The sequence below is a fragment of the Mus caroli genome, unplaced genomic scaffold (genome assembly GCF_978045245.1).
Source record: "Mus caroli unplaced genomic scaffold, Mus_caroli_1 scaffold_19, whole genome shotgun sequence".
Taxonomy (NCBI): Eukaryota; Metazoa; Chordata; class Mammalia; order Rodentia; family Muridae; genus Mus; species Mus caroli.
Window position 1 is genome coordinate 17586957 of NW_028227274.1, and position 12585 is coordinate 17599541.

The 12585-nt window shown below is 37.8% G+C and overlaps 1 protein-coding gene across 1 annotated transcript in view; it reads left to right on the forward strand.

Moving 5' to 3' along the window:
• The window catches only part of LOC110284806 (desmoglein-1-beta), a 32779-nt gene that overhangs the window by 6461 nt on the left and 13733 nt on the right, over positions 1 to 12585 (forward strand). Inside the window, exons 2-7 of the mRNA XM_085833724.1 lie at positions 4348 to 4383; positions 4989 to 5120; positions 6257 to 6412; positions 8017 to 8161; positions 10864 to 11030; positions 12434 to 12568. Of these exons, the coding sequence (XP_085689850.1) occupies positions 4348 to 4383; positions 4989 to 5120; positions 6257 to 6412; positions 8017 to 8161; positions 10864 to 11030; positions 12434 to 12568 (771 nt within the window). The remainder of the gene's footprint in view (positions 1 to 4347; positions 4384 to 4988; positions 5121 to 6256; positions 6413 to 8016; positions 8162 to 10863; positions 11031 to 12433; positions 12569 to 12585) is intronic.

The window sequence follows — 12585 nt, forward strand, 5'->3', positions numbered from 1 at the left end:
CCATATTCCACCCTCAGCTCTCCACACCCCACTTTCCAGTTATTCCCAGTTAAAGTTCCCTGTGCCATCCTCTGCCATAGGGTGTTTCATGCCGAAATTTCCACTTTGCAAGTATCCAATTCTCCCACGATTTCAACAGCTCTACCCGAGTGGATGCAGCTCAGCATTAGAAACCCAAACTAGGTTTCACTCAGTGGCTACACATCCTTATCTGGCATCCCTCCAGCACCTCCAGCATTCTCCTGCCTCCAGTCCTAGCCCATGATTTAACACTGCTAGCTCCAGAGATCCTGCCTGCTCTTTATCTCTCACCCCATTTGTTCTATAACCTTGTGGATCCTGTCAGTCCAGAATCTTTCCCTTGATCTTACCCTGTGACTCCACTGCCTCTGCATCTATTTAGCTCTTCTTCACCTCTGCTTTGATTGGTGCTTAAGACCCAACAACCTTTAGCCTGTAATTTCTAAGTCTTCCAATTTTTCCTACCAACTATTGTCAAAGTAATCTTTCAAACCTATAATTTCAGCATGCCTTTCCCATGACCATAATACTTCAGTATCCTTGTTAGGAATGATGTTAGGACTGGAAAGGCACTTCTGTGAGGTCTACCTACCACATCTCAAATGAGATAAAGTTCTGAAAACTTATATAGAAATTACTATGTGTGTGTTTATAGGCTATTTGTATATAGAATTCAGGTACGTGTGTTAGTGTGTGTGTGTGTTTATCTTCTAGACTACTTAATGATCTTTTCATGTCATTGTTTTGTCTGTAAAACCCTAATACTTTTTGTATGAGCTTATTCTACATTCTGATAAAATCAAAGAGGAGGAGGAAGGGGGAGGAGAAGTAGAAGGAGGAGGAGAAGGAGAAAAAGAAAGAGAAGGAGAAAAACAAGAACAAGAAGAACAAGAACAAGAATCTCACATCATGTTTTAAAAAGCAGACTAGGCAGTTTTTTAATTACCTATCCAATTGTGAGTCTGACAGTGTGGTGAAACCCTGGTCTTCTGCTGAAATTACCTCTCGTGGGAAAGAGGATGAACTAGCGTCATAAAGCTGGGCAGAGTTCTTAGTCATCTGGCCATCTACCCAAAGCTGCAGGCACAGGCACTTCACTCCAGGAAGAGAAGTGCAATAGCAGGTAGCCAATGAGTAAACAGGTCTGTAGCTATAAAGAAATGACTTCCAAACAGACAGATAAGACAACTCTGCAACCCCACCACAACCAGAAGCACAAGCAAGAGTGTCCAAAATAACACAGGCAGCAAGAACTCACTGGAATAAATGAGTTCTGCAGTCAAGCTCAGCGCTATAAACAACATTACAGTTGTAGACCGTAACTAACAAGCCATGTAGCTTCCATTGTGACCTTGTATTACTGTTATTGCTGATGTTCTATCTACATACACATTCCCATTGGGGCTGAAGAGACAGGCAGGTGGGAAGGAATAGCACTGGTACTCATTCATGAAGATCTGAGAATGAATCCACAACATCCACATAAAAAGCTGAACATGGCCACAAGAGCAGTGATCCTACTGCCATGGAGACAGGGACAGGAGGATTGCTGGAGCAGGTTGGCCACCATCCTAACTCCAAGTTCATTGTGAGACTCTGTCTTAAGGGAACACAGCTGAGAGTTTTACCGTAAGACACTCATTGTCAATTTCTATTCTGTGCACATGTGCACAGGCATTCAGCTGAACATACATGTATTCATACATGAAACACACACACAGAGAGAGAGAGAGAGAGAGAGAGAGAGAGAGAGAGAGAGAATGGAAAATATGAGATTAAATCGCTTTTAGTTCTCAAAGATTTAAAATAAATTCTTGGTAATGTTTTACTTAATAATTTATTTGAGAAAATAGGCTGTCTTACACTTACACTGTCTTACACTCTAGACTATAAAATAAACACATATTTAGACTAAATTGTATGAGATTGCATTTTGCAATAAGTTGGTAGCCCTGCCTCAGTTCCTTAACCTGTATAAGGGAGATAATAGTATAAGGGGCATCTGTGTTTGCATTGACGATAAATGTACAGATTTCACTGGCCACCTTGTCTTGTACTTAATTACTATCCAATTAATGATAATAGTAATAATAACAATGACTGACATAATATTGTGGGTAATAATTCTCTTTGTGATACTCATGTAGACCATAAATATGTGTTTGGTTGTTTAACTTTTCCATTTTGACAGTTTTTCAAAATAATTTCTGGGAAACTGAAATAGATATTTTCCTTAAGGTTGAAACTAAAACCAACTGTAAAAAGGATGAAGCTAAAACAAAGTGTAAATAATTATGTTTAAGAATAGTTCATATTCATATTTTAATTGTACACTATAGGTTTTGGTATTAGCATGGATTTCAGGATTTGCTCTTATGAAAAATTCAATTAGAAAGTTGAACACCTCTTTTTTATTTAATTTAATTTTATTTTATTTTATTTTAGTTCTTTACAGTATATTATATTTTAATATATTTTTCTTAGATATTTTCTTTATATACATTTCAAATGCTAAAAGTTCCCTATACCCTCCCTCCGCCCTGCTCCTCTACCACCCATTCCTGCTTTTTGGCCCTGGCGTTCCCCTGTACTGGGACATATACAGTTTGCAATACCAAGGGGCCTCTCTTCCCAGTGATGGCCGACTAGGCCATCTTCTGCTACATATGCAGCTAGAGACACAAGCTCTGGGGGTACTGGTTAGTTCATATTTTGTTCCACCTATAGGGTTGCAGACCCCTTCAGCTACTTGGGTGCTTTCTCTAGCTTCTCCATTGGGGGTCTTGTGTTCTATCTTATAGATGACTCTGAGCATCCACTTCTATATTTGCCAGGCACTGGCATAGCCTCATACGAGACAGCTATAACAGGATCCCTTCAGCAAAATCTTTCTGGCATGTGCCATAGTATCTGGGTTTGGTGGCTGATTATGGGATGGATCCCTGGGTGGGGTAGTCTCTGGAAAATCCATCCTTTCGTCTTAGCTCCAAACTTTGTCTTTGTAACTCCTTTCATGGGTATTTTGTTCCCTATTCTAAGGAGGAATGAAGTATCCACTCATTGGTCTTCCCTCTTCTTGATTTTCTTGTGTTTTGCAAATTGTATCTTGGGTGTTCTATGTTTCTGGGGTAATACCCACTTATCAGTGAGTGCAAATCTAATGACTTCTTTTGTGATTGGGTTACCTCACTAAGGATGATATCCTCCAGATACATCCATTTGTCCAAGAATTTCATAAATCCATTGTTTTTAATAGCTGAGTAGTACTCCATTGTGTAAATGTACCACATTTTCTGTATCCATTCCTCTGTTGAGGGACAACTGGGTTCTTTCCAGCTTCTGGCTATTATAAATAAGGCTGCTATGAACATAGTGGAGCATATGCCCTTATTACCAGTTGGAACATGATTATTAAATGTGATGATTTATGAATTTTCTCTAAAATCATTACCTTTTCTGCAACTAAGACATCTGTCATTATTAGTGGTCATCTTTTAAATAGCAATGATATTATATGATATATATGGAGAATACCCTGTTTTCTCCTCTATATATATATGAATACCCATTACATGCTTTCTCTGAGATCATGTGTTATCATTTAATTTCTCTTTGATTAATAATATTCTACTGCTGAAATTTTTTTTAAAGAGATATGATATTTACAAATATATAATCCTTTTCTGGGTATTTTTTTTAACAATGTTGTGAGTTGTAAAGTGCATTCATTGTATGGGAGATGAAGTGACAGACTCTACAGATAGCTACACTGAGGAACCATTTCCATAGAGAAGATAACCACAGAATATAATTACATTTACATGAACTCAATAGGCATATGGAGCAATGACTGCTCACAGGGTCTATGGGAAGTCAACACAACTGATACACCTCTTATTTTAAAATATATTTGCAAAACCTAACTGACCCTCACTGCAATATAAAATAAGGAATGCAAAAAAACATTTAATTTTTAAATATACTTTTACCATGTCTTAAACAACTATACAGACGCATTACTTTGACATGTGGATATCAGTGTTTTAAAAAAGAAAAAATTGTAATTTTTAGATTAAAAACAACTTAATATATCCTGGTACTTCACCACAAGTTATATGCAAAACTCAAATCTGGAACTCAACTTAAGCAGAACTCTGCTCAATAGCACATGTTTTAATGTAGAGAGAAATAGCTAAGGAACATTTAGTGCCATTAATGTACCCCACACCTGTATTGTTTGGTTTTATTTTTATTATGTGTTTTTATTTATTGAGTAATATAGACTTTAAAACACTTAAAGTTACCTACTGTGACTGCTTTTTACAGGTGGTGCTTGGAGTTAACAGTGAATTTCAAATTCAGGTAAGATTTGAAATGTATTTTTTTCCAGACTGATAAACAAAAGGTCCAGGCACAGTAGTGCATGCTTGTAATCCTAGCACTCTCAAGGCTAAAGCATGAGGATTGTGGATCAGAGGACAGCCTGGGTTACATAAAGAAACCCTGTCTCAAATCACATAATAAACCAAGAAAAGAAAATTAAAAATGAGGAGAAAAAGGGGGAGGGGGAGGGGGAGGGGGAGGGGGAGGGGGAGGGGGAGGGGGAGGGGGAGGGGGAGGGGGAGGGGGAGAGGGAGAGGGAGAGGGAGAGGGAGAGGGAGAGGGAGAGGGAGAGGGAGAGGGAGAGGGAGAGGGAGAGGGAGAGGGAGAGGGAGAGGGAGAGGGAGAGGGAGAGACCAAAGGAGAGTTGACTTGGCCACTAGAACATGTCCTCAAGAAAACCCCAATTCTTCTAAATACAAAATCACTGCAATGTGACAGTTGTAAATACTAAAATGATCAGAATTCTTAATTTTCCACTTAACCATCTATCTTCTCTTCCTGACATAATTACTCCTCCTCCAAAATCTCCAGTGAAATGACAATAATAAGTAATAGTTAACAGATATAATATTTTACCGATTTAGGTAAGGGATCACAACGCCAAAAATGGTACCATCAGGTGGCATTCCATCAGAAGGCAGAAACGAGAATGGATCAAGTTTGCTGCAGCCTGTCGAGAAGGTGAAGACAACTCAAAGAGAAACCCAATTGCCAAAGTAAGTGAGAACCCAGAGCATGAGTCTGAACAGCACAATGGAGAGAACACAGTTCTGGAAGAATCCGGTTTTTCTGTGCTTTGAGAACACATAGCACTGGAAAGTTATGGCCTATAATTCATTCAAATTATAAAAACCAAAATTCCTATAGGGATAAACTAAGAAAGTTGGGTACTTGGATAGAGCTCTTCATGTTGCTTCATCTCATAAGCAAAAGTGATGCACATGAACATTTGTTAGACGAGCCTCCAAAAAGACCATGATTAACAGGATTCAACGTGCCCAAAGTACGTGCTCTTTCAGCTGCATAACCTACAAGAAATTGATTCCTATTTGCCCGTATTTATAAACATCCAGAGCTTGCCTCATTTGTAACCTCAATTTCCTCTCATTTTCCCTATCTTCTTTCTTCATACACAAACGCACAAACTCAGGACCCTACTCCCTACATTCACACAGATTCACACCCACAGACATATAGACACACACAGACACAAAAACAACCATTTGTAGAGATACACTGGGCAACTTTCTTGTAAAATTTGCTTATATTCTTAAAGCATTTACATTGAAGAAAAAAGACAGAATTTAAATCTTTATTTAACCCTTTTAGTGGGTACTTTCTTTCTTCTTCCCACTTTCTAAATTACAAGTTTCAAATAGGCTGCCACTATAAAATCTATTTCAATATTCTTCTAAAATTATCTAGTTTTAAAATTATTTTTAAATTAAAGGACAATATTATGTAATAACTGCATTATGAAACTGTTTAAGAAGGATAGCTCTAGACAAAGAGCTAGCATAGAGTCCAAAATTAATAGTAAAATAAAACTGTCAATGTTTAATGGTTATGACATCTATGAACAATGTATATAAAGATTTCTTAGGGTGACATCTGTTTCATTATTATTTGGTAGACATAGAAATGGAATTATCTTATTACATTGCTATTTATCATTAAAAATCCAATACTGATCATGTATCTACTGTTCCAATTACATTTCCCTGTTTTTAATAACTCCTAGGTGATGTCATAGACAGCACATTCAACATTTCTTGGGGAAGACAGTTGTCATCTGGCATGCAGAAGTTCACGTAATGATCCTTGTAACATCTTTGCCTGTGTCTTTATACAGATTCATTCAGATTGTGCTGCAAACCAACCAGTGACATACCGCATCTCGGGAGTGGGAATTGACCAGCCACCTTATGGAATCTTCATTATTAACCAAAAAACTGGTGAAATCAATATAACATCCATTGTTGATCGTGAAGTCACCCCCTTTTTCATTGTAAGTGGACTTTATGTCAATATCTATATGCAGATAGAAATTATTCTTGGAAAAATCATAGACCATAGCAGATTTAATTTCAAAAGTCTCAATACTGGGCCTTTTGAGATCTTTCTTAATTCATTACCCCAATAGATGAGGAAATATTAATAGAGAAATATTTCCCTTATGTGTTAGCAAAAATGTTAGTTTATATCAGCTCCATAACAAATTCAAATCTTTGTTTGGAAGGATAAATATTTAGCTTTTACTTGATCTTCAAAAGAGAAAAATCAGTGGAAATTGATACTTCCTTTTTCCATTAGTTAACTTATTTACTTTGTATCAGAATCAGAGTTTTCTCTCACAGTCCCCACTTCCCCCATGTTCCCCTACTGGTCTCCTTTTAAGTCCACTGCCAAGGGATGAATCTGGAGCTCCTGCAGTCCAATTGTTCCACAAGAACATAATTCATTATATTCAGGCTCTTCTGGGATCTAAATGGACTTCAGAAACTCACTCATCCTTACCTGGCCTTGTCTCTCTCTGATATCCCTTCTAGAAACTGTCACACAACTTCAGTAGCCTCTCTTCTAACATGCGACCTCAGCTCTATTTAAGAAACTAACCCCAAAGAGAGCCACCTATCCTGACAACTCCTATACATACACATAGCACTCTCTCTTCTGGCTGAGAAACGTTCATCACTGAGTTTAAAAGCAGGATCAACTTTCTGCTTTCCTAGAGCTATCCCATGACATGTTGGCCACCCAGCTGTTACTTATCAATGGAAGAGCCTTATTCTCTGACTTATCTATTTCATTTTGTTCTCCTTATCGATTGTCTGCCTCCATTTCCATTGATCACATGATTGACAATTTTCATTAAAAGTATAAAATAAATTAAAACAAACTTTGCACTGATCTTGTAGTCTCTTCTATTAAAATCAAAGGTCCAAGGATGAAACTTGGGGATTAAGCATTTGCTGACTACATGAAAAGACATTGGTTTGATTCCCAGTCCTGAAAAAGGATCATATTCCAAGTTACCTTTAAATACCCCTTACTTTTTGCTGCCTTCATTTGCACTGCTTGTCTATATCCCTAGAATTACTTTAACCATTAGCCTCCTAGTCCAAATCTGTATTCTTAACCTCTTCCCATGTGGTGCCTCCCAACAAGTTCACCAAGTCAGCAAATTAGTCGAATTTGGGACACAACTTGGTGTGGTCACTCAGACCTCTGTGAAATAATACACATTATGTGTCTTCACAATGGAAGCTGTAATGGTAAAATAAATAGCTACATAGCTACCCCCATCACTTAAGAATGCCATTTATTTTTTCAAAGTGCTCCTCTGAGTCTCACTGACACTCTTTTCCTTGATTTCAATCATAGACTATGCAATATTCCTTTTATCTAACATACCAACCTGTTTTGAAAACTTGCATTTATGCTCTTGTTTGCCTTTTCTTCTTGATGGTATGTGTTGCTTGTGTCAATATTTTAGTGGGAAATAATAATGATACTATGTTTTTCCTTAAGCCTGAGGTACCAAGGGAAGGCCTCCATTCTATAAAAGTTACAAACACATGCCTTGCCACAGATCTTTTCTTTCCTGTCTAGATCTACTGCCGAGCACTGAATGCACAAGGTCAAGACTTGGAGAATCCACTGGAGCTTAGAGTCAGAGTGATGGACATAAACGACAACCCTCCTGTGTTTTCAATGACTACATTTCTAGGACAAATAGAAGAAAACTCTAATGCAAGTGAGTCATGTGCACTATTCAAGAACCAATGAGTTGATGACTAAATAGCTGTTGCTAGCCAACAGGGCTGAGCTATAGCAAGTGTACTGGCTATTTTTGTGTCAACTTGACACAGCTGGAGTTATCACAGAGAAAGGAGCTTCAGTTGAGGAAATGCCTCCATGAGATCCAACTGTAAGGCATTTTCTCAATTAGTGATCAAGGGGGAAAGGCCCCTCTTGTGGGTGGGACCATCCCTGGGCTGGTAGTCTTGGTTCTATAAGAGAGTAGGCTGAGTAAGCCAGGGGAGGCAAGCCAGTAAAGAACATCCCTCCATGGCCTCTGTATCAGCTCCTGCTCCCTGACCTGTTTGAGTTCCAGTCCTGACTTCCTTTGGTGATGAACAGCAGCATGGAAGTGTAAGCCAAATAAACCCTTTCCTCCCCAACTTGCTTCTTGGTCATGATGTTTGTGCAGGAATAGAAACCCTGACTAAGACAGCAAGGTAAACAGCAGCTGGGAGAAACTGTAGAAAGCATCCAGAACCAACAACTCAGGGAATAGTTGCAGTGTCAGCAACCCCACTCATATGTGTTATCAAAATTATCACTTTAAATTTTTTTATACAGACATAAGAAATTGACCTCTTTATGGGAGTACATTATTCAATACAACACATAGTAACCAAACAAGGATCAAGAGAATTCCCCTGTCATTAACTAGTAAGCCCTGAAAATTCTATATTCTTCTTCTACATCATTTCAAAATATATCATAGACTGATACTCTGTTCTGCTGAAGAAGAACTCAAAGAACTCATGAATTGTAACTTTGATCAACGCTACACAAACCAAGCCAGACAAAGAAAGACAAATATCATCTGTTCTTACTCCTTTCCAAGGCACACTTGCAGAGGGATGGGGTGAATAGTATGCAGTAGAAACTGGGGAGAATATAAGTACTAGAAACAGAACAAAGTTGACTATTTTAAGTCACTCAAAGATATCCAATCCAAATAATGTGTTTTGATGCTTAGAGCTTTTATCTTTTTTTATTGGATATTTTCTTCATTTACATTTCAAATGATTTCCCCTTTCCAGATCTCACCTCCAGAAAAAGCCCAATCCCATCCCCCCTCCCAATGACTCTATGAGGATACTTCCCTACCCACACAGCCACTCCTGTCTTCCCATCCTGGCATTCCCCTACACTGGGGCTTCAAACCAACTTAGGCCCAAGGGCTTAGAGCTTCTCTTAGCCACAAATGAATGCCAAGGAATCTTTGCTTCACCTTCATTCAAGCTATAAAAAATTGTAGTCATCCCTCTTTATCTGGTTTGGTTCTAGAACCTGTAAAGATAAAGTGATCTATGAAGTTCATATCTTTTTACAAATGATGTCTTGTTTGCATAAACTCACATACATCTCTTCACAGATTTTTAATTATTTCTAGAGGTAATAATGTCCAATATAATGAAAATGTCCTATAAATATTTATTATCCCATAGCTCATGACATGAAAAAGTCTTTAACTATTCAATCAGATGTAATGTTCTTTGAATCTTTCCCCATTTTTTATGGGCTGAATTGTGGGCATGAAACCTATAGCCCCAGAGGGCCAATTGCAATGGCTCTCTTTGCTCAAGTTACTGCTTTTTACATTGGAAAACTGTTATAAATGTAATTCCATATGGTTCACCATAAATACAGGAAGCATATCTCTCAAATGTTTCTAACTGGTGGCACTAAAAGTATATTCCACTGTAGCTTTTTTTTTAAGGACTATAATAATCTCAGAGTAGAGTTGAAGCCTGGTGGCTTCCTGTACATAAAACTTTAATTACCAAACATTCACTAACCTAAGTGAGACAGTGCATACCATTGAAGATTGTTTAAAAGATGTGAAGCTAAGAGGAAGAGGTGAGAGAAGAGAAGAGATAAAGAAGATAACACAGGGTAAAGAAGCAAAAATAGAAGGGATGGAATGTCCTGTATGACTAGAAAATTATGTCAGAAACAATTTACAGAGTAGAACACCATTCCAGGTGATAAATTAAAGTCAACAGCTTTCCATGACCACGAATGTCATTCATGAAAACTATATACTAGATTACAAGAGAAGATAAGGACAGGGCAGTGTGTGTGGTCAAATAAACATTTCCTACATGCCCCTAGTTAGACAACACCTACTAAGAGTCAATTCCAATCCAAATAACAATGGTACTTATTAAATGCTCAAGATGAAGAATAATGTTTATTTAAAGTGCATTACTGAGTATAAACATCAGTAAACATTCTCATTTGCTATTAAATTCTCATGTGAACTTTATAAATATGGTATTATTCCCATTCTCATTTATAACTGTGGAAAGTAAGGACAAGATCTTATGGCTAAAAATAAGGTTGAATAGAACAGTTGAAAAAAAACATTATTCATGTTTAAATGCTATTTAACTTAACCATAAGCATCTTGTTTAAAACAAGTTATGTTAGAAAAATAAATATTCAGAACAACAGACTTCCTTTTACCCTTCTGGAATGTCTAGGCACCTCTTTAACCATGGTCTTCTTGTTAGACCAATAGTAGAGAAAGGAGCTATTACATTGGTATATTGGTGTTGTACAAAGAGAAGAAAGTTAAATGCACACTGTGTGGACACAGAGCACATATAGGACTGCAATAATGTTCATTGTCCAATTCTGCCAACTGCCCTTGATTTCTAGACACACTGGTAATGAAACTCAATGCTACCGATGCTGATGAGCCAAATAACTTGAACTCAATGATAGCCTTCAAGATCATAAGACAGGAGCCTTCTGACTCACCAATGTTCATCATCAACAGGAAAACTGGAGAAATCAGAACAATGAATAACTTTCTAGACAGAGAGGTAATCCTTCATCTTCTCATGGATTTTTATTCAAAGGAACTGGCTCTAAAGTAATGGTACTTAAGAGAAAGAGAAACTAAATGAATGTGTTCAAACACTTTATGCGTGGTCCTTTGCATGCTAGAGCGTTCTTGTGAAAGTCAGAGGACGTCTAAGAGTTGTATGTCTCCTTGTGTCAAGGGGATGTCTCTCAAGCTGTCAGGTTTATGGTGAGTGCGTTTAACTGCTAAGCCATCTCGCATGCCTTATTTATACTAAAAAAAAAATAATTTAAAACATTTTTACAAACAATATATTTTGATCATATTCTTTCCCCTCTTCCAACTCCTCCCAGATCTTCCTCATCTTCCTTTCCACCCAACTTCATTCTCTCTCCCTGCCTCCCCCATTTTCATCCAAAATTAATCGAAGATCAAAGCAAACTCACAAAAAGATAAAAACTATTAAAATAAAATTCACACACACACACACACAAATATGAGTCAGGTTAATGTAATTACTTCTGGACAAGGGCCCTGCATTGGACTGTGACTGATACGTGACATCCCACTGGAGAAAGCAGTTTTCTCTTTTCCAGCAGGAATCATTTGCAAATCATGATTAGGGGTGGGACTTTGTGTTCACTCCTCCACAGGGCTGGGATTTTGTCTCATTTGAACCTACACAGGTCTGTGGATGTTTTTAGGTTACTAAAATTTCTTCATTGAATTGTTTGGAAAACACCTTTAGAGAAAAAGGTTATTTAGCGTTTTCCTTTTCTCTAAGATTATTTTACATAGTCCAAAAATATATATTACCATCAAAATAATTTTAGCAGTAAAGTTCTCTAAGAAAGGGAGTTAGAAATGAAGGCCCTTCACAATCACTGAGGATTCTGAGGACCATGAAGAGAAGTACAGAAGTTATATTCATAAATGGTAATTGTTATGTTTATGCACAAGTCTAAGGATGCTTCCATAGCTTTTACCAACTTCTAAAAGTGGAGTCACCACCGAATAGAATCAAAGTAGAAACATCATCAGTGACTCCATCCCTGCTTTCCACCTTCCACTAGGCACCTCTGTATTGTCGTAAATACTCAGTGGCTTATGGCTCATAGCATGTATCTTTAATGAACCATATCTGTCTCCTCTTAAATGTTGTGGCCTGTCTCACCCTTTATACCCTTCTCCTCTCTCTGGGCACACAATGAATAAGAAATGAAGTCTTGAACAAAACTGTTGCGTCTTTGAGAGCATGCTGGGTAAGCATCATTGGAAATGGATGCCACAAAATCCATACTGAGTGATGTGAGATCTGTGGATTTTCACCTTCAGTTAGTTTGTCTTCTATGGTGGATTTATGTACCTGTTGAGCCAGTGTCTACATCTAGTGTATGATTGCCTGTAATGTGTCTTTTTCAGCAATATAGCCAGTATTCCCTTGTGGTGAGAGGCTCAGACCGTGATGGTGGAGCAGATGGCTTGTATGCAGAGAGCGAGTGCAGCATCACCATCCTCGATGTCAATGACAACATCCCATACTTGGAGCAGTCATCTGTAAGCAGTCCTTCTTA